Raw genomic sequence first — 22,965 nt, forward strand, 5'->3', positions numbered from 1 at the left:
CTTTGACTTTCACTACTGTAACTGTAGAACAAGACACTAAAGGTCACATGACATGTGAGGAGTATTTAAACTCCATCTCTCTCACCAACAAAGTAAACTTCTCTTAAAACTTTGCGTTCAATATGTACCCTATGTATTATTTAGTTTTGATAGAGATTTTTGTATAAAAATCATTTTTTTCTCTTACATTCGAGGCACAGTTCCAGCTTGACTTTTAACCTGTATTTTTTAGAGAAACCTGCAATATCATGAAAACATGCGAACCTTGCATCAATGTAAACTTTGTTCTGAATGAATTCTGGGTGAAACTTGATGCAATAGACAAACAAAACTCTGACCAAGAGTGCCAGCTTTCCCAACTTGTACTTTCACAGGGCCCCTACATTTTCTCCCACAAGACCATTTGGTGGTTACGTGTACTGTACAACTAAGAGCTTAAATGTTCATATTGATATAAATATTGAGATTCCGTGCAGACATAAAAACGATGAATCACTCGATCTACAAGCCCTCTGATGTTCAAATATTGCTTGTTTGCTTAACTTTTAATATGATACAAGATACATTTAGAGCATAAAACATAGTTTTATGATTTACTTGTTTTGGGGTTTTGTACGCTCTGGTATTAGACCTTATATATGGCTCCATTGCTGACGTTTGCAGGCGACAAAACAGCGAGAATCAGGAAGTGTCCGACTTTAAAGGTCTTTTTTGACCCCTCCCCTTAATGCAGCCGCCTACTCTCGCCTACATTTCAGGCGAGGCAATGTGCATCTCAAACAAGCCTTATAATTTAGCTACATCCCGCTTAGTCTCGCGTAGCCAGACCTTCAGTGGGCGTGACTTCTTCTTCTTCAGTGAATTTTATTGGCAGTTTGCAATCTCAGTGGGCGTGAAGTCTGAGGCTGAGAGAGACTACATACCGCTGGTCACTCGGATAGTGACAGGCACTCACTGCTGCTGCAACATGGTGAAAATTACTGTTATTAAGACCAAACCGTACACCGACCAAAAACCCGGAACCAGCGGGTTGAGGAAGAGGGTGACTGTATTCCAGCAGAACCCGCATTACACGGAGAATTTTATCCAGAGTATTATTTCCATCGTTGACCCTGCTGAGAGGCAGGAGGACACCCTGGTAGTGGGAGGAGATGGACGCTTCTTCATGAAAGACGCTATTCAGCTGATCGTCCAGATTGCTGCAGCTAATGGGGTTAGTACTGGCCGAATTCGGCGCGTAATTGAATGCAGAAGTAATGTGTATCAAAAGTTATTTCCTTAAATAGGAACGGGTGGTTCTGTCCAGAGTCATGACACATTCAAATTTATTGCAAAAGAGGTTAATGTTAACTGTTACTTCAGTTGCAACTGTGCTCTGCTATGCATTCTTTCAAAACTCGATGGAACAAACAGCAAGGTTACATTTTTGGCAAAATACATTGCATACACATTTATAAACGTTACATAATAATTGTCGCAGGGGAATAATCTTGATCATAATTGTTCATGATTGATCGATTCGTAAACAATTCATTCTAATAAGTCGGATCTTTTTAATGAATCGGTTTGCAAAACCTTTCTGAACCAGCGATTTGTATGCAAATCGGACTGAATCGGTCTGTGCGGTTCTCAAGTCAATAGACCGATTCAAAATACAGCCAATTTTACTTTGTTGACGAAACAGAATCAACAAAAACTCAATAAGCACTATAACTTCATTTATTATTATTATTATTGTTATGAATGCAAACAATACAAATATGACATCACTGATATACAACTTTGTGTAGAGTTCACAACATGTATCAACAATATGTCACTATAACAACATTTTCTTTATGCCGGGGATGAATAGATGACGTAAATGCGCCTGCGTGACCTTTTTTCGTACCGTCTGTGGGCGTGACCGGGCGTGACGTAATTAATCGCAGAATCTTTTTCTGATTCTTTAAATCAAGCTGTTAAAATAAAATCGATCAGAAATGAATTGGACTGGATGCAAACGAGCTTCGTGATATTTTAAGCTGAACTGTTTTGAGACTCAAAGACCCAAAAGCAGGAGCCAATGCGTTTTGACAACAACCTGTCTCATCATGTTGCAGAGCGCATTTAATTTAGAAAGTAAAAAACTGAAGGAGCGTTTTGTAAGGCAGTGAGGATTTCTTTAACAAGCAGTCTTGTAGCGACCATAATGTGAAGGAGGCGTGCCTTCAGTCACGTATCTAGTCTACAAGACATCAGTGCTGTATTGAGTGAAAACACACAGTGCATCTCCTTTCTTAAGCACTAGGTCTTTATTCTATGAATATGCACCAGCCATGTCCTGTCGGCAATGCAGTGTTGTGTAACAGTCCATAGATTCAGTCCATAGATTCAAGATTCAAGTAGCTTTATTGGCATGGTAAAACGTATCTTTACATTGCCAAAGCATAGCAAGATTTAAATAAAAAATGACCCCAAATATACATAAGAATAGAAGTATCTAGCATATAGAGTCTATTTAGTACTAATAACAATTTTAATAATAAAACAGTAAAAGGACTGGATCCTGTCACATCAGTTTATGTGTGTTGTTCCGTGTTTTCTTCCAGATATGATGTGTGGTTCTGTTCTGCTGCTTGTCCTTTTATTATGGCAGGACTTGACATACTGTACCTTGCAGCTAAATTGGAGCTTCTTGAGGTTTCTCCCAGAATGTATGGCAATTTGTCCTTTTGTCGTATCTGGTTGAAGTCTTTGTGCTTGTTTGTGAATTGAGGGAAGAAAGTTTCCCTAATTTGTGCATAATTAGGACATGTTTTTTTAAAAGTGCAGTTCTGTTTCCACTTCATGTTGTGTGCAGTGTGGACACAATCTGTTGTCTTTTGTTAGCCACGTCTGTCTGTGTCTGCCTGTCTCTATAGTGAGGTTATGGTCACTGAGTATGTAACTGGTCAGGAGTTTTCTTAGTTTAGGGTCTGTCACTGTGTTGAGGTGTTCTGCCAATTTATATTCTCTGTTTAAAGACAGATGGCATTCTAATTTACTTTGCTGAGCTGTTGCTTCTGTCCAGTGTTTCAGATATTTATCTTTCTGTGTTTTAATGATTTGATTTAGTCTAGCTGGGGTTTTGGATTGTAAAGTTAGTTCTGAGACCAGCTGGCTGAGGGGGCTTTTCTCTGGGTTCAGTTCTTGGTAGTTTAAAGCTTTATGGTGGAGGGTCTCAGTATGACTTTTCTATGCTTTTTAGGTGCGCATGGAATTGAATGGATTTTTTTTTTAATTTGGATTTTAATTATTAGTGGGTACAGCACTAATTCTGCTCTGCAGGCATTGTGTGGAGTTTTTCGTTGTACACAAATAATATTATTACTGAATTCTGCCTGCTTAGTCTCTATTGGGTGTTTGTGCACCCCAGACCTCACATCCATAGAGTGCGATTGATTCTATAACTGATTGGATTATTTTTAGCTAGATTCCAATTGGGTTGTCAAGTTTTATATTTTTCTTGATTGCGTAAAAAAGCTCTTCGTGCCTTGTCTCTCAGGTCGTTCACAGCCTTGTTAAAGTTTCCTGTGTTTAGAGCTGAAACAACGAATCGATTTAATCGATTAAAATCGATTATTAAAATAGTTGTCAACTAATTTAGTCATCGATTCGTTGCTAAATAACTTTTATTTGCCGTAAGCGGCTCATTTCGTGCATATTTCAAATCTGCGGTGACCAAAGTGTGGCAGTAATGAGCCACCGGAGGTTTTACTCAGCCAGTACAAAAGGAGAAGTAGCGAATAGCCAATAGCTGGCCTTGTTTTATGTCACGTGCTTCCCGAACAGCGTCTCTGCAGCCATAGACGTCATATAATGTCTATGTCTGCAGCATTCAGCGTGATGTGGGAGTACTTTACATTGAGCCTTTAAAAAAGAAGAGTAACCTGTAAACTCTGCACTACTGCACTGTTTAAGGGGACGTTCACATATCGCGTCTTTTGCGCGCTCAAGTTCGTTATTTCCAACACCGCACCGCATCGAGTTAAAAACATTTCAACTTTTCAGAATGCAGCAACCGCACCGCGGGTCATGTGACAAGAACTAACCAATCAGCTTCATCCTTTCCCGTAACAACATTAAAAGCTCAGTCAAGATGAAAGGAACAGCTGATCATAGTTGTATATGGATTTCCATTTTGAAATAAATTTAGTAGCAGAGCTACTGCAAGCGATTTTTTTGAGCTGCAAATCCATTTATCCTTTGCTGAAATTTCCGCGTCTTCAAGGAGAGAGCGCGTCATGGTTGCTTAGCAAAGGCAGACGCCTCAGGGGCGCTTCTGCGCGAGCGCTTTGGAAAGAAGGAGAAAGCGGTGCGCCTAGCGTTTTCCACGCGTTTTTAGGCGCGATTTGTGAACGGCCCCGAAGACTTTCATTTGTGCAGATTCTCCAGTACAATGTTGTTTGCAAATGTTTAGTCAAAAAAGCTGATAACATTGCTTTTTAACAGTTAACATTTAAAGCTTTACAAACATGTTCTGTGATCAGTTTGTCGTTTACCAGTTCAAAATTCAGTCGTGCAACCTAATTATGACTGAATGAGAGAGGTAAATGTTTAAAGATATTTGAAATGCACTTTTTTTTCTAAGTATTATTCACTGCTCTTTTTCACACAGCAGGTTTTTTGTGTGTGTCCTATTTTTTTTTCTGGACAACCTTCTGATGGATTTTACTTTAAATTGTGAGTTCCATTCAGGTTTCATGCCATTGGCACTTTTTTTGAAGGATTGTTTACAATTTCACAGCAAAAGCTATAAAGCTTTTTCCCAGTAAATAATAAAATACAATGCACTGCAATTTTATTCTGTTTTATCCTTATTCTTCGTGAAAATATGTTCTGAAAGATTCCTTAATAAGCTTTGTTCGGGATGTTAAACTACTTTAGGAGGTCTAAGGACTGACATGGTGAAAACGTTATTTGAAATCTCCTTGTGAAATTTGCTAGAGTATGGGTCAGTGTTCTGATTGCAGAAGAGTTCGACAAAGGATTACTAACACAATAAAACAACTCCAGGTATATTTTTGATGAGGATATGACAGTGCAAAATGGTTAAAATCTCTTAAATCTATGCTGAATGATAAAGACCATTTATTAATAATTTACTTGGGGGAAAAATGGAAAAACCTAAAATATAAGTACATAAAACGATTAATCAATTAATCGTAAAAATAATCGACAGATTAATCGATTATCATAATAATCGTTAGTTGCAGCCCTACCTGTGTTACTGAAGTTTATTCCGAGGTATGTGTAATTTTTAGTGTGTTCTAAGGGCATGTTGTTTCATTTGAAACAGTGATGTTGGTTTTCGTTACTGGCCCTTTTTTGCAATATCATAATTTGAGTCTTTTTAAGGTTAACTGACAAAGCCCATGTCTGACAGAAGGTGTGCAGGAGGTCCAGGTGCTGCTGTAGACCCTCTTTTGTGGGTGACAGCAGCACTAGATCATCCACAAACAGAAGACATTTAACTTCAGTGTCTAGTAGAGTAAGACCTATAAATCACAAGAACACATCAATAGGGTTGATGTGATGTAAAAATTGAACTCAATGGAAAAGTCCGGGTTGTTGTCTCTTATGGTTCAGAGTTTATGAGTGTATTTCTTAACATACCCTTCAACATGAGTTTTTATTTTAAATTATATTTATCATGAGTTGATCATCACTTGTCTCGTCCATGTTGTCTTAGATTGGCAGGCTGGTCATTGGTCAGAATGGGATTATGTCAACACCTGCTGTTTCCTGCATGATTCGAAAAATCAAAGCCGTTGGGGGTATCATCCTGACAGCCAGTCACAACCCTGGCGGCCCCAATGGAGACTTCGGCATCAAGTACAACATATCAAGTGGAGGTTAGAGATGCATGCATGAATTAGTAATTAGTAATGAAGGATTAAACACTGTACTGAACTGGGAATCGGGTTGTCTTTCCCAGGTCCTGCACCAGAGGGCATCACAGACAAAATCTTTCAGATGAGCAAGAGCCTCCAGGAATATCACATCTGCCCTGAGCTCAAGGTGGACCTCTCAACCATTGGCAAGCAGACCTTTGAGGTTGACACGTTCAAGCCCTTTACTGGTACCATTTTTGAGTTGTACTATTTTCCAGTTACAGTACATAAAATAATTTTTCAGGTCATATTTGATTGTGTCTACAGTATGGTTAACAGTCTTGTGTATTTTGCAGTTGAAATTGTGGACTCAGTGGAATCCTATGCAGAGATGCTGAGAGATATCTTTGATTTTGCTGCTCTGAAAGAATTGCTCTCAGGACCCAATCATATCAATGTTCGGCTTGATGCAATGCATGGAGGTATGGATTTTATTCCCACAAAAACATGCATAAGTTCTCTGAAACAATAGTTACATAAATGGTATACAAAGCAACTGAAGATTGAATCTTTCTGTGTTCTTCACACTAGTAATGGGTCCCTATGTAAAGAAGATTGTGTGTGAAGAACTTGGCTCGCCTGCTAACTCTGCTGTTAACTGTGTCCCCTCTGAGGACTTTGGGGGACACCATCCCGACCCTAACTTAACATATGCTGCTGACCTGGTCAACACTATGAAGGGAGGTGAATATGACTTTGGAGCAGCTTTTGATGGTGACGGTGTAAGTCTAAAAGTTTATATCTGAAGTTTATAACCACATACACACTGCTGTTCAAAGTTAGGGGTTACTCTGATTTTTTTAAATATTTGCAACAAATTCTCTTCTGCTCATCAAGACTGTATTTATTTGATTAAAAAACAGAGAAATTGAGAAATCCACAATATTGGGAAATATTGTAACAATTTAAAATAACTGTTTTCTATTTTAATATCTTTGAAAATTTAATTTTTCCCTTGATGGCAAAGCTGAATATTAAAGGGACTCTAAGTAGGAATTACTCCCATCTAGTGGTGAAATTGTATTTTGCATTCAAACTAATTTTGCTCTCCAGCGCCTCGCTTTTTCAAATGCGCGTTGCATCTACGGTAGGCGATATGTACCAAAAAGCTTTGACAGGATGTCTTCTAATAGCACTTCGTTTTGGCGACGATGTTTTCTTCTCCTGTGGCGCGGCATATGTATGGTCCATAATAAGAATGCAATCCAGACTTTTAAACTTGCCGGTGCAGTTTCAAGCGCCTCTCACTGCTCTGCACCTGCGTTTCTGGCTCTGACCGAAAATGCGTTGTGGAAACGCGTTGGCTTAGTACTTTTTGTCCCTCTCTGCTATTATAGTTTTGCAAGATGGCGGAACTACATGGAAGCCTCCGTCGACCTACCTGTCCCATGTATATAAAGATAATAAATTCTTCATTTACGAGGATTAGTTTAAACATTGGCATAGGTATTTGTACACCATTGAGGGCATATTTATGAATAAAAATATTGATTTTAGATAATAAAATACCTAAAAAGTTACTTATTGTCCCTTTAAGTAGCCTTTACTCCAGTCTTCCTTCCAGTCACATAATGCTTTGGAAATCATTCAAATAGGCTTATATATATATATATATATATATGTATGTATGTATATATATGTGTGTGTGTATACGTTTATGTACAAAGAAAAAAATCAGGATTCACTGATGTATACAGGTGCATCTCCATAAATTAGAATGTTGTGGAAAAGTTCATTTATTTCAGCAATTCAACTCAAATTGTGAAACGATTTAAATAAATTCAGTGCACACAGCCTTAAGTAGTTTAAGTCTTTGGTTCTTTTAATTGTGATGATGTTGGCTCACATTTAACAAAAACCCACCAATTCTCAACAAATTAGAATACGGTGACATTCCAATCAGCTAATCAATTCAAAACACCTTTAAAGGTTTCCTGATCCTTCAAAATGGTCTCTTAGTTTGGTCCACTTGTCTACACAATCATGGGGAAGACTGCTGATCTCACAGTTGTCCAGAAGACAATCATTGACACCCTTCACAAGGAGGGTAAGCCACAAACATTCATTGCCAAAGAAGCTGGCTGTTCACAGAGTGCTGTATCCAAGCATGTTATCAAAAAGTTGAATGGAAGAAAAAGATGCACAACCGAGAGAACCGCAGCCTTATGAGGATTGTCAAGCAAAATTGATTCAAGAATTTGAGTGAACTTCACAAGGAATGGACTGAGGCTGGGGGCCAGGGCATCAAGAGCCACCACACACAGATGTGTCAAGGAATTTGCTGAACCACAGACAATGTCAGAGGCGTCTTACCTGGGCTAAGGAGAAGAAGAACTGGACTGTTGCCCAGTGGTCCAAAGTCCTCTTTTCAGAGGAGAGCGGGTTTTGTATTTCATTTAGAAACCAAGGTCCTAGAGTCTGGAGGAAGGGCGGAGAAGCTCATAGCCCAAGTTGCTTGAAGTCCAGTGTTAAGTTTCCACAGTCTGTGATGATTTGGGGTTCAATGTCATCTGCTGGTGTTTGTCCATTGTGTTTTTTGAAAACCAAAGTAACTCCACCCGTTTACCAAGAAATTTTGGAGCACTTCATGCTTCCTTCTGCTGACCAGCTTTTTGAAGATGCTAATTTCATTTTCCAGCAGGATTTGGCACCTGCCCACACTGCCAAAAGCACCAAAAGTTGGTTAAATGACCATGGTGTTGGTGTGAGTGACTGGCCAGCAAACTCACCAGACCTGAACTCCATAGAGAATCTATGGGCTATTGTCAAGAGGAAAATAAGAAACAAGGGACCAAAAAATGCAGATGAGTTGAAGGCCACTGTGAAAGAAACCTGGGCTTCCATACCACCTCATCAGTGCCACAAACTGATCACCTCCATGCCACGCCGAATTGAGGCAGTAATTAAAACAAAAGGAGCCTCTACCAAGTATTGAGTACATGTACAGTAAATGAACATACTTTTCAGAAAGCAAACAATTCACAAAAAAAATTTTGTATTGGTCTTATGAAGTATTCTAATTTGTTGAGATAGTAAATTGGTGGGTTTTTGTTAAATGTGAGCCAAAATCATCACAATTAAAAGAACCAAAGACATAAACTACTTCCGTCTGTGTGCATTGAATTTATTTAATACAAGAGTTTTACAATTTGAGTTGAATTACTGAAATGAACTTTTCCATAACATTTTAATTTACTGAGATGCACCTGTATAGCGTTCAAAAGAACAGCATTTATTTTAAATTGAAATCTTTCATGACATTATAAACGTCTTTACTGTCAGTTTTGATCAATTTAATGCATTCTTGCTGAATAAATCTTCAAAATATCTTCCAAATATTTCAACAGTACTTGTGCTTTTAATTATGCAATTAAAATCAGCCAATAAATTAAACCTCATCATCATATTTCCCTTCTTGCTGTTCTATTTGCAGGATCGTAACATGGTTCTGGGTAAGCATGGATTCTTTGTAAACCCCTCAGACTCTGTGGCAGTCATCGGTGCCAACATTAAATCCATTCCTTATTTCCAGAAGACTGGCGTGAAGGGTCTGGCTCGCAGTATGCCCACCAGCGGGGCTTTGGACAAGTATGATCATCTAAGCTCACTTATATTTTATGATTTAGCCCTATGTTTAACTATATCAGTAAGTGTAACAAGTGTGCACTACACACGCCATAGTATCTCATAAACTTTAGAGCAATATATAATTTTTTTTTGTCATACAGGGTTGCCAAAGCTTTGAAGATGCCACTTTATGAGGCTCCCACAGGCTGGAAATTCTTTGGAAACTTGATGGATGCTGGCAATTTATCCCTCTGTGGTGAAGAAAGCTTTGGTACTGGTGAGTAGCTATGAAACCATTGGTGTTATTCAGACAAATAGGATATTTTAACTCGCTATTAACCTGCTTAAAGGTTTTATGCTGAAAAGCATTTTTTTAGGTATTAAAATTAGTGGTTAAATAATTAACACAGTCAAACCAAAATTAATCAGACACCAGATTTTTATTTTATGTATTTTTTTTACTAGTGGATGCAGGACACTATAATTCATAAATGTAAGTGAGTATAGCAAAATAAAGTGAATTGTGACGTATTATACCAAAAAATAATTCATACAGTGGACTACCAGTAAAATTTGGGATCAAAATTATTCATATACTTTGACCTGACCTTGTTTTGCTTTTTTCCATCTTCTACACCACACAGTGAACAAAAAATAAGCATTACTTGGCAATTGTTTGGCCTAAATTGGCATGATCTAATTGTGCACTAAATTTTTTATCTGTGAAAAATACAAACATTTTTAGTTTATATTAAAGCGATCAGTTCACCCAAAAATGAACATTCTGTCAGTAATTTCTCACCCTCATGTCGTTTCAACCCCATAAGACCTATGTTCATCTTCGGAACACAAATTAAGATATTTTTGATGAAATCCAAGAGCTTTCTGATCCTGCATAGACAGCAACACAACTGACACGTACAAGGCCCCGAAAGTTAGTAAGGACATTGATAAAATAGCCCAAGTGACACCAGTTTGTTCAACTGTAATCATATGAAGCTATGAGAATACTCTTTGTTTCCATAGAAAACTAAATTAATGACTTCATTCAACAATTCTTCTCTTATGAAGCTAATAAAGTTATAAATTAGTTTTTCACCACCACTTACATGATCTTTTCATAGTAAGTCAAGCTCTTTCCTCTCAAAATATGAAAGAAAGCTTGATTTCTCATGAGACGACCTTATAAAGTCCTGTTTTTTGGTAGGTTCTGATCACATCCGGGAGAAGGATGGTCTGTGGGCAGTTCTCGCATGGCTCTCAATCCTGGCCACTCACAAGCAGAGCATTGAGGACATCATGAAAGAGCACTGGCAGAGGTTTGGAAGGAACTTCTTCACAAGGTAACCGCAATAAGCGACATGCTGATCTCTGTTGCTTGCCTGCCCTCTGCTGGTAGACTTGTGGAAGTCACCAGACTTTGTCCCAAATCTCTGTTTCAGGTATGACTATGAAGAGGTGGACTCAGATGCTGCTAATAAGATGATTGATCACTTACAGACGACTATGTTTGATAAAGCCTTTGTTGGGCAGAAGTTCTCCTCAGGAGATAAAACATATGAAGTGGAGAAGGCTGATAACTTTGAGTACACAGACCCTGTCGATGGCAGTGTTTCAAAAGGACAGGTGAGTCAGGCGTACACAAAACTATAATAATAGTATAACATAATAGAATTAAACATACATGATTAATGCTCATATGGTCAGCCCATTGCATAATTAGTTTTTTTAATTAGCTCTCCTGTAGATTTCGGGTCACTTAGATGTTCTGATGTGCGTTTGTTCATATCTATAATTAGAACTAGAATTAGATGGAATTATATATATATTTTTATTATTGTTCATTTACTAAAAATAAAAATATTTGATCAAAAATACATTGTGATAATTTTATATTACCACTTATTTAAAGAGCTATTTCTTTATGTAATTTATTCCTGTTATGGCAAAGCTGATTTTACTCCAGTCTTCAGTGTCACGTGATCATTCTAATATGTGATTTTTATTATAATTTTTATTCCCTTTCATTCATTTATCTGAAATAAGAATTTGTTAAAGGTTTTTTAAACAGTCATGCATTTCAATAACATTATTCAGAAGTCAACTGTTTCTACTCAGAAAATAAAATATTTCATATATTTTATCCCTTTATATGACTGCTGATTGTCCGTTCTTGTAAACATCAAATACTGAAATGACATCAATACGTAGATATTCGTTGATATGATTTCGGTGATGAAATTACTGATAATCTACATAACTGTTGTTGAAAGAATAGCCTCATCATGACCTTTGTGTTTGAGCTCATGAAAACACCATCCAAACGAACAGTCTTGGAAGCGTTTAATCTAAACACCTTTCTCCGTTTCATAGAAATTTGTGCATGCTTTCCAAAACACCTCATCCCCGTTTCCTGTTTTCATGCTTTTTTAGGGGTTGAGGATCATCTTCACTGATGGCTCACGTATCATCTTCCGTCTCAGCGGGACAGGCAGTGCTGGGGCAACCATCAGGCTTTACATTGACAGCTATGAGAACGACTCTCAGAAAATCTATCATGATCCACAGGTAAACCGGTCAAAAGTTTTCACAAAATATGTTCACCCACCACAGTATAATTTTACATAAAATGTTATATCTTTATTTATTTTTATGTATTTATTTTAGATTTTTTTCTTTGAAGTAAATCTGTTGTAGCTGTAGTAGTAATCAATTTTGACATGCTCATCCTTACACATATTGTTAAAGATCCAATTCGCTCAATTTTATCTGCTCGAACTGGATCACAAGAGTATTAATCTGTCTTAAAGAATCAACTTCAGACAAGCTTAGAATTGAGCTGTGATGACGTTTTAGTTCCAGCAGTTCTTTTCATCTTGAGTTTTGAGTCTTGAATTACTATAGAAGAAAAGGATTCTCATTTTTACTACAACAGTACATTCGGACCGTCTGTTTTCATTTAGTGTAAATCAAAGTCCCTATTGTATTTCTCTCATTTTGTGGTTCCCTTATAGCGCACTTGTAACATTTCTATCCTCGTTTAGATTATTAACATTGTCTCAACAGGTCATGCTGGCTCCTCTGGTGGACATTGCCTTGAGGATCTCTCAGCTACAGGAAAAGACGGGCCGCACCGCTCCAACTGTGATCACATAATTATCCTAGAGCCCATATTCACCTGATCCAGACTAGCAGCAATGCCTTGCTTTATCATTTCATACCCCAGTTATTATGTGTTCAGTGTATCCTCTAGAAAGTCTCACATTTCTAGTGTTCCACATGCACAATCAAAGATCTATATCTATCTATATAAATAGAGAGTATAAAAAAATTCTATACAATGAATAGCTTGTGATTTTGTTCTTCAGGAACTCATGCTTTTTTTCATGCACTTTGATTTGTCATTGGGACTAAAGCGCTTAACTTTTCTCTGTGTCTGCTAGATCTATCATATTTGGGTTCTAAAAACAACAGCTATGTTTTATTCATATACACAGTTCGTCTTTCATTTGAGGCTTAAAGTGGTAACTATTATGCTACAGTGTGTTATTAGTGGATAAAGAATCCTAAAGGCAGGAAACCTGCATAAAATATATTCTGCCTTTAAATTAGCACCGCAAATAGCACAAGTGTCTTTCAGTGGGAGCTGACACTTAAAAGCTCAGATTACCATCATTTAAATTATTTTTTGAAGAGTCTTCTGTGTAACCTAAATCTGGGTGATGGCATCTGGTCAAAATAAAAGCCTTTAACAAAGAATTATTACCGGTTTGGTCGCTGCAAAAAAAAAAAAAAAAAAAAATCATCACACGGATAAAAACTTAAGTTCAATATATTCTTTGTTTTTGGACACTTTTGAGACTTTTGACATTTGATGATATTTTGCCTCATGGAGTTTGTTAACAACACAATATATGGCAAAACCTCATGATGAGTATAATATCTGGCACTTTTTTTATTATTATTATTATTTTATTTTTTTACCTTAAAGGGTAGTTTACCTAAGAAATTAAAATTATCTAATTATATATTCACCTTCAAGTTGTTCTAAACCTATGTGAGTTTCTTTCTTTTGTTGGTCACAGAAGAAGATATTTTTAAAGAATGTTTTTAACCATTATAACCATGCCGTTGACCATAGCCATTGTTACAAGGTATGTAAAAAATATTATTGAAGTCAATGACTACTGTCAACTGTTTGGTTACAAGCATTCTTCAAAATATTATTCATTGTTTTCAGCAAAAGAAAGAAGCTCATACAGGTCTGGAAAAAATTTAAATGATTTTATATAATAAGATATTATATAATAAAGAATTTTTGGGGAGAGTGGGGCGAACTATACCTTTTATAATTATGAAAAATTTCAAGGAAAATGTGTGACAAATTGAACAAACTTTAAGAATCTGGCTTATTTCTATGTCAAGGTAACTAATCAAACAATCAGGTTTGTGAGACTGAGAATGTAAATCAGTTAAAGAGGTCAGAATACTTAAAGGTCAGATTTTCTTGCTTCCATTGAAGCATGCAATACCTTTTGAATATATATGAAATCATATATGCTGTATCTAGATATAATTTATTATTCAAAACATTGTTTAAAATGTAAAGGGGAAAAGGGGGGTGTTTTCATTAGTGGTATAAAATGTATGTATGGACCCACTATACAGTATTGTTCAAAATAATAGCAGTACAATGTGACTAATCAGAATAATCCAGGTTTTTAGTATATTTTTTATTGCTACGTGGCAAACAAGTTACCAGTAGGTGCAGTAGATTCTCAGAAAACAAACAAGACCCAGCATTCATGATATACACGCTCGTAAGGCTGTGCAATTGGGTAATTAGTTGAAAGTGGTGTGTTCAAAAAAATAGCAGTGTGGCATTCGATCACTGAGGTTATCAATTTTGTGAAAAAAAAACAGGTGTGAATCAGGTGGCCCCTATTTAAGGGTGAAGCCAGCACTTGTTGAACATGCATTTGAAATCCTGAGGAAAATTTGTTGTTCAAGACATTGTTCAGAAAAACAGCGTAATTTGATTAAAAAGTTGATTGGAGAGGGGAAAACCTATAAAGAGGTGCAAAACATTATCGGCTCTTCAGCTAAAATGATCTCCAATGCCTTAAAATGGAGAGCAAAAGCAGAGAGACGTGAAAAAAAACACAAGACAACCATCAAAATGGATCGAAGAATAACCAGAATGGCAAAGGCTAAGCCAATGATCAGCTCTAGGATGATCAAAGACAGTCTGGAGTACTGTGACCGTTAGATGACGTCTGTGTGAAGCTAATCTATTTACAAGAACCCCCCGCAAAGTCCCTCTGTTAAAAAAAAAGGCTTGTGCAGAAGAGGTCACAATTTGCCAAAGAACACATCAACTGGCCTAAAGAGAAATGGAGGAACATTTTGTGGACTGATGAGAGTAAAATTGTTCTTTTTGGGTCCAAGGGCCACGGACAGTTTGTGAGACGACCCCCAAACTCTGATTTCAAGCCACAGTACACAGTGAAGACAGTGAAGCATGGTGGTGCAAGCATCATGATATGGTGATATCCTACAATGGTGTTGGGCCTATTTATCGCATACCAGAGATCATGGATCAGTTTGCATATGTCAAAATACTTGAAGAGGTCATGTTGCCTTATGCTGAAGAGGACATGCCCTTGAAATGGTTGTTTCAACAAAACAATGACCCCAAACACACTATTTAACGAGCAAAGTCTTGGTTCCAAACCAACAAAATTAATGTTATGGAGTGGCCAGCCCAATCCCCGGACCTTAATCCAATCGGGAACTGTTTCTGAAGCAAAACTAAGAAATGTAAATGAATTGTGGAATGTTGTTAAAGAATCATGGAGTGGAATAACAGCTGAGAGGTGCCACAAGTTGGTTGACTCCATGCCACAAAGATGTGAAGCAGTTTAAAAAAACTAGTCATACAAATAAATAGTGATTCACAGGATTGCTAAATCCTAGAAACAAAAACATTTGTGCAAAATAGTTTTGAGTTTGTACAGTCAACGGCAGACACTGCTATTTTTTTGAACACACCCCTTTCAACTAATTACCCAATTGCACAGCCTTACGAGCGTTCATATCATGAATGCTGGGTCTTGTTTGTTTTCTGAGAACTTGTTTGCCACGTAGCAATAACAAACTAAAAACCTGGATTATTCTGCTTAGTCACATTGTACTGCTATTATTTTGAACAAAACTGTATATAGTGCCTTCATGAAATGATGTGTTGTCATCATAAACTCCCAGTCAGTCTATTTGGTTTGAAATTTCCTTCAATTTAGTTAATATGGGAAATCAGGTGAACATACCTGAGAACAGAAACCTCTTTATGTTGAAAAAATATATATAGTCTATAAAAAATTTTTTTTAAACTAGCAGCCTATTTGAAACAAGCATACACATACCCATATGATCAAAACATTTCCCTAGTCTTCGTCAGAAATGACCTCAACTTTATTACAACCCATTTATTAGTACCTGTCACGACGCCCATCAAACACCTGCTCTCAAATGGTTTCTCGCTTGTGCTCTGGATGAATAAATAGGTGGGACATTTTTTCAGAACAGGTTTGCACATTGTAGAAGCCCCCTATGTTGACATAGCAAGACACAAAGAACGTCCTGGCTGGAAAGTAATGGTTTGCAGGTTTTATTTTCATTGGCTGTCATTACAGTAATAGCAGTAACAGTGTGTGTTTAGCTGTCAGGTTATAATATTCTGAAGTCCTCTTTTAATCTCTTTATATTTATACCACAGCATCTTTATTTAATCTAGATGTTTAAAGAGATCTAAAGAATTTAGAAAAGGTCACTAACACAATCATTAGCCATATAGTTATAAAGACAAGATCTTGTCAAATAAAACAAAAATGCTACCAATAATCCAAATCTAGTGCATTTTACCCCTTTCAACATCTGCTTTTGCTTTTACATTAAAACCACTTTAAAGCTTAAAAGTAAATTTACTTCACATTTTTAAAGATATTGAGCTAGTACACAATCAAAAGTATCTTATGGTCAAGTCACCTTTATTTACTTTAAACTAAATATATTGCGTCAAAGCAACTGAACAACATTCATTAGGAAAACAGTGTGTCAATAATGCAAAATGACAGTTAAAGGCAGTTCATCATTGAATTCAGTGATGTCATCTCTGTTCAGTTTAAATAGTGTCTGTGCAATCTTTTGCAATCAAGTCAATGATATTGATGTAAATGAAGTGTCCCCAGCTAGGCAAGCCAGAGGCGATGGCGGCAAGGAGCCGAAACTCCATCGGTGACAGAATGGAGAAAAACCTTGGGAGAAACCAGGCTCAGTTGGGGGCCAGTTCTCCTCTGACCAGACGAAACCAGCAGTTCAATTCCAGGCTGCAGCAGAGTCAGATTGTGCAGAAGAATCATCTGTTTCCTGTGGTCTTGTCCTGGTGGTCGTCTGAGACAAGGTCTTTACAGGGGATCTGTATCTGGGGCTCTAGTTGTCCTGGTCTCCGCTGTCTTTTTAGGGTTGTAGAGATCCTTTCTAGGTGCTGATCCACCATCTGGTCTGGATACATACTGGATCCGAGTGACTGCAGTGACCCTCTGATCTGGATTCAGACTGGATCTGGTGGCTACGGTGACCTCGGAATAAGAGAGAAACAGACAAATATTAGCGTAGATGCCATTCTTCTAATGATGTATCAAGTACATCGGGTGTTATGGGAAGTGTACCCCGTTCCGGTTTACCATAATCCAGTTTAACTGCAAGAGTGTGTCAGCCTCCCAAACAATGTTAGGTAGGTTATTCCAGGGTTTAGGCGCCAGATAGGAAAAGGATCTGCCGCCTGCAGTTGATTTTGATATTCTAGGTATTATCAAATTGCCTGAGTTTTGAGAACGCAGCGGACGTGGAGGATTATAATGTAACAAGAGCTCATTCAAATACTGAGGTGCTAAACCATTCAGGGCTTTATAGGTAATAAGCAATATTTTAAAATCTATACGATGCTTGATAGGGAGCCAGTGCAGTGTTGACAGGACCGGGCTAATATGGTCATACTTCCTGGTTCTAGTAAGAACTCTTGCTGCTGCATTTTGGACTAGCTGTAGTTTGTTTACTAAGCGTGCAGAACAACCACCCAATAAAGCATTACAATAATCTAACCTTGAGGTCATAAATAAATGGATTAACATTTCTGCTTTTGACATTGAGAGCATTGGCTGTAATTTAGATATATTTTTGAGATGGACAAATGCAGTTTTACAAATGCTAGAAACTTGGCTTTCTAAGGAAAGATTGCTATCAAATAGTACACCTAGGTTCCTAACTGATGACGAAGAATTATACTCACCAAGGCTGCATTTATTTAAGAAAAAAAAACAGTAATATTGTGAATATTTTTTTAAATGTAATTTATATTGATGGCAAAGCTACTCCAGTACTTCATTTTTCAGTGCCACATTATCATTCAGAAATCATAATTTCTTCATACATATATACATATAAAGTGTGTGTGCTTGCATGTGTGTGTGTGTGTGTGTGTGTGTGTGTGTGTAGGTTTGTGTGTGCTTGTGTGGCATTTACCCCATGTAACAGTTTAGCTTGCATCTGGAGTAGCATATTTCCAACACGTGGGTTAGAAAAAGCAAAACTGCAACTAGGAAACTGCAGAGAAAGAATCTATTTGTTTTCCCAAGTTCACACAGTTCCCCATGCACAGTTTACTCAATGAAAACAAATCTACATCAAGTTTTCATTCCTGTTATTTACTGGACGATGCATGACAGATTAACCCAAGGAACCCTAAATATTCCAAAATATTAGTTCACACAGTGTGGCGTGTTGGTCTTTTCAGCATTCTTCTCCCCTCTTTTATCCAGAGCGTGCTATGCTATGATATCAATTACCATAGGAATCTAATAACACAGAAGACAGAGAGAGAGATGACCTCTTGACCTAACAACAACAGTGTATTTCTCCATTTTGTTTATTTTTTTGGGCCCAGGTCAAAGCCTTATGGAATGTGCTGAGATGCATTGATTGTCAGCAGGTCATGTGGGTGAAGATCAGCATGATCGAGTTTGAGCAATCATTCCTAAAGCCAGGCAAAATAAATACAGCAATAGGGCCATGCTGGCACTCTTTGCATCTTTCATTTTCCTTTTGAAACCCTCCACCCACCTCTTCCTGAAACACACACACACGTTTGAAGAACATCTATGCTGTCTAATTCTTGCTGACCCTACTTCCATATGATCAAACATGAACCCTTGTACCAAATGCAACTGCTATCAGAGGCTAAAAGACTGGAAAATAATGAGAGACCACCCACCCACTCAAAGACTTTAAATAAGCCCTCTCTATGCACCCCATCGCTATTGTACTACATGACTTTTGTGAATTTCACCTTTCCTTGCTGCTCTTTTTTGCCTTGGCTTGTTGCACACATGTAGATAAAGTCAGAAGTTGTAAGTTTGCACACTGATTCTGTGTCATTCTTGGACTCTGATCAAGGATTTAGTTTCAAAGGGTTATTTTGATCTAAATGTAAATGATCTAATAGACTACATTTACAGATCTTCACGAGAATTAGGTCACTGTCATAGCGCATCTTAAACTCCATTCAAAAATGTCTGGCCAGGCACACATCATCAGTTACCAGAAATGATGTCACCAGCAATGCCCTTATTTGGGTAGAACAAAAGCATGTCAACACATGTATCATCTCTTTGAAAATTAACATCTTTATTATTAGACTTAAGATGTCTGACATTTAAGACTGTCCAGAATAAAGAAAAAGACAAAGAAAAGAAGTGCTATTCATAGTGGTTTCAACGAATTCTGAAAAACTTGTAAACCGTTTTCAAGAATTGCATAATACTTTATCAGGACAATTGTATCTTCCTGATATGTTTGGCCCTCAAAATAATTCATTTTAATTCAGAAATGAATGTTCATCATCATAATCAAATTTTTTTTATTAATAGATAATAGGACAAAAATACAAGGATTATGTAATTCTAAGAAGAAGAAAAATAAAAGATTATTGCATAAAAAGAAAGAACACTTCTATTCAGTTTTTGGACAGTATAGGAAGCTCAGTAGTACCTTCTGATTTGTAATTCAAGCGGTTTTATACCCATTAGCTACAAACCCTAGTAACTCCGGAGATTAGTCCATTTAAGGTTCAGAACAGAAGGTCCATTCTGAATAGATCCGCTGTGTGTGGAGAACAGCCAAGGGGATGGACCTTCAAAGCGGCCCGCATAACCCTCAATCCCCCTGCTCATTACAATTAGATGAGTTTCGCCGTGCATGGTTGCAATTTTAATAATCTTATTTTACTTTGGGAAAATAAAACAGATAGACATCGGAAAGAAAAACAGCCCCATGTCACAAATATTTCAGCTGCTTTGCTGCTCAGCAGATAATGGCTTCCAAATGTTTAATATTAGATGCAATCACACTGAATAAAAGGTACAGCTTTTCTTTGAAAACTGAGATGCTTGACTGTAGAGAGAGAAAAATCTTAGCTTGGACAAAATTATTCTTTTGCTTTATGAATCTTCACAGCTTTTCTATGTGTTTGCATGCTCACAGTAATGTGGTTGATATCTTAACTTTAGTTTCCATTCCTTCATAATTCATTCCACCAAAAAGCTCTCATGAAAGCAGCAGGGACAGCCCTCCTCCATCCCCGCCAATCAGCATCTCCTCCCAGCATGTGAGCTCATATTAGAGTCTGCAGGAGTGCGACTTTAACTGGGCTTTGATCGCAGCCTGCCGTTTGTGTGTGTCAGAGAGCCGACGTCACCGGAGGAAATGAGGGATGAACTCTGGGTCTGGAGAGTCAACCCAGCCCATCACTTCAAAAGAGGAATGTCTTTCTTTTCTTGTCTGCCACTGATATAACATAAATGAATAGAAACAGGTCAGGATGCAAGATCTCTGGCTTGTAAAATTGCTACCATTCTCTGTCTGGTCTTCAAAGACCTAAAACAGCAGCACGTTGGGTCAATTTTTTTAATACAACCTCTTTATTAGATGTCACTACATGAAAGGCTGTTTGATTTTTGTATATAATGAATATAATTATTATTTACAATTATTATTTTTATTTACAGTTTATATTGTTATTTTAAATGTAAAATTCTAGATTTCAGGACAACAGTCTGCTGCTCTTTATAATAAACATCCTGGGAAAATATAGATTTGTTTTTCATGTAGGTATTGTTAACACTTATTTCTACTATTAATAATAATATTAAAAATTATATATTTAGTCATATCATTAAGACATTATCATTAATATGAAACAAAATATATTCCTATTAGTATTTGTTTGTGTTAGTAATTAATTCCAGTTAATTCCAATTTAATTACAAATTTATATCCTTTTATCTATTTACAACATTATAAAATATACTTCATATACTTAAAAATATACTATATTCTGTGGCCTTCTTTTATTTATTTACTAGTGGGGATTTCTTTATTTTTTAAATATAATAATTTACTTTCATTTTTGCTGAATGTTGCAACACAAATTAGGTAATGCAACAAAATTCCTAAACATTGTACAATGAAAAAAAAAAAAATAAAAATAAAAAATAAAAAATAAAAAATATATATATATATATATACATTCTTTCTTTCTTTGCTAGGACAACATAATTTAATTTAATTTAATTGTAAAATAACCGTAGGTTGTATTTCGATTTACCAGCATGCCTTTAGAGGCTTTTGTATACTGAAGGAGTAAATGCTCAAATGTAATGTTTTTATGTTTTCAACATGCGCTGCTGCTAGCTTATACGTTAATGAGATTTATTTGAGTTAATTATTTTTTTTATTAAGTAATATTTTATTATTAAGCTTTCCGCTACACAAAATAAGGATATAGTTTGATTTAATGTTAAGAAAGCCCATTTCAACAGTGTCCACAAATTAATTACATTTTAAACCCAAGACCCCCCCCCCCCCCCAACAGTCCTGTACTGAAACTGCAGGTGGCGCCAAACGCACCGTTAAGCAGCCCATGTCCTGAGACTTTGTGGAAACTTCTTGAGAGGACTGAAGAAAGTCAATCTCCAAACAGGAGCGAGAGAAGCAGAGAGCAGTGCAGAGGACCATCCGCCTACAACGTTTCACCTCTGCGGACATCCGAGGCTTAGTAAAGTCCAGAAGAGCTCTGCATTCTCCCGCTATAAACTGACCTGTGAGAAGAGCTTGCGGTGGATGTAAGAGCGCTCAAGGCAGAAGAAATGAGCAGAGGAACAGTGAAAGAGCTGCACGGATGCCAGCGCAACTTCACACTGATCATCGTGCTGCTCGTAGTCCACTGCGGTAGGCGTTTAAACTCATGCATTTGCACATTACTTTGTAAATAATCGAATTACTTCTAATTAAACAGAGTCTTATGTGTCGAGTTCATAGGAAACACTGAGCAGTCGAAAAATATTTCTGATATTATTATTAAAAATAATTTATGGAAACGTCTCAAATTACAGCACAACGTCAACGCAACATAAATGTGGAATATTCAATCTAAGTAAATTAGGTGTTGTTTATTTGCATTTGTATATGCGCTGTTATTTGTACACTGTTATGTAAAATGACTTTTTAAAAAAATGCCATGATGTAGAACAAATAGTTAGAGGTGTCAATTCATTCAGTAGCCCTCAGGTTTTTTGTTTGTTTGTTTGTTTGTTTACCTATTGAGTCTTGTTGCCAAAGGGCTGTCTAACAGTTTTAGTGTCATTGGAATGACAATAGAGCTCTTAAAGTGCACTGATTGAGAGAGTAACAGTCTTAAATTCTCAGTTGGAGTCTCTTTGTACGGTCTGAGCTGCTTCATTTGCCTTAGAATAGCACTTTGACGTAAGATAGCATCCAATTATACTGAGCAAAGAGCCTAAAAAGGTACATTAACTTCTAAGAGCTTTTCATTATTTCCTAATTCACAAGGATGAGACCTATACCAAAGACCAACTTAAATGTAGTTGTACACGTTTGAACAACACTTTATTCAGAGTATTTATGTTACATGAGTGGATGTTACTATTATTAATTACTGCAATAGTTAAAACAATAACAGTAAGTACAACTTACAAAATAACTAAGAGTACATGTAGTTCGCAATAATTAGTGTACCTGTAAATACACTGCAACAACAAATTAGACTAATCAGGTTTAGTTTTAGGTCATATTATAATAATAATAAATAATTTTTAATAATAATGAGCATTTGAAGATATTTCTTTTTTAATAAGCAAACTAACAGTTAAGTGTGTGTGAAATGCTAATCAGATTTGAACCCAAGCATAAATTACTTAAACTAAAAATATTTCAGTTGAATTGTCAGATTAAGTTACATTATACTACAGCATATCATCAGATTTGACAAATTTGACTGACAAAGCAACAGCCTGCTAGCAAATCAAGTAATATATCATTTGTACTCTGACTTCAATGTCAGTCCATGACA

The 22,965-nt window shown here is 36.8% G+C and overlaps 2 protein-coding genes across 2 annotated transcripts in view; both read left to right on the forward strand.

The window, feature by feature from the left end:
- Positions 1-926: 926 nt before the first annotated feature.
- LOC132161163 (phosphoglucomutase-1-like) lies at positions 927-13,241 on the forward strand. Its single transcript, XM_059571006.1, has 11 exons — positions 927-1,213; positions 5,714-5,876; positions 5,960-6,103; positions 6,212-6,337; positions 6,447-6,637; positions 9,349-9,503; positions 9,644-9,759; positions 10,690-10,825; positions 10,925-11,108; positions 11,916-12,050; positions 12,549-13,241. Exons 1-11 carry the CDS (start codon positions 968-970, stop codon positions 12,636-12,638), a joined length of 1,686 nt encoding a protein of 561 aa, XP_059426989.1. The 5' UTR covers positions 927-967; the 3' UTR covers positions 12,639-13,241.
- Positions 13,242-21,579: 8,338 nt separating this feature from the next.
- ror1 (receptor tyrosine kinase-like orphan receptor 1) overlaps positions 21,580-22,965 on the forward strand; it is a 139,163-nt gene continuing 137,777 nt past the window's right edge. The window contains exon 1 of the mRNA XM_059571016.1: positions 21,580-21,824. Coding sequence (XP_059426999.1) covers positions 21,743-21,824 — 82 coding nt within the window. The 5' untranslated portion in view covers positions 21,580-21,742. The remainder of the gene's footprint in view (positions 21,825-22,965) is intronic.

The sequence above is a fragment of the Carassius carassius genome, chromosome 17 (assembly GCF_963082965.1).
Source record: "Carassius carassius chromosome 17, fCarCar2.1, whole genome shotgun sequence".
NCBI classification, from domain to species: domain Eukaryota; kingdom Metazoa; phylum Chordata; class Actinopteri; order Cypriniformes; family Cyprinidae; genus Carassius; species Carassius carassius.

What these genes read in the sequence shown, in the direction of transcription:
- LOC132161163 (XM_059571006.1), top strand. Translation starts at nt 968, where the DNA reads ATGGTGAAAATTACTGTTATTAAGACCAAACCGTACACCGACCAAAAA. An exon ending in GTACAACATATCAAGTGGAG is followed by an intron (nt 5,877 to 5,959) that starts GTTAGAGATGCA and finishes TGTCTTTCCCAG; the next exon opens with GTCCTGCACCAGAGGGCATC. An exon ending in GCAGTGTTTCAAAAGGACAG is followed by an intron (nt 11,109 to 11,915) that starts GTGAGTCAGGCG and finishes ATGCTTTTTTAG; the next exon opens with GGGTTGAGGATCATCTTCAC.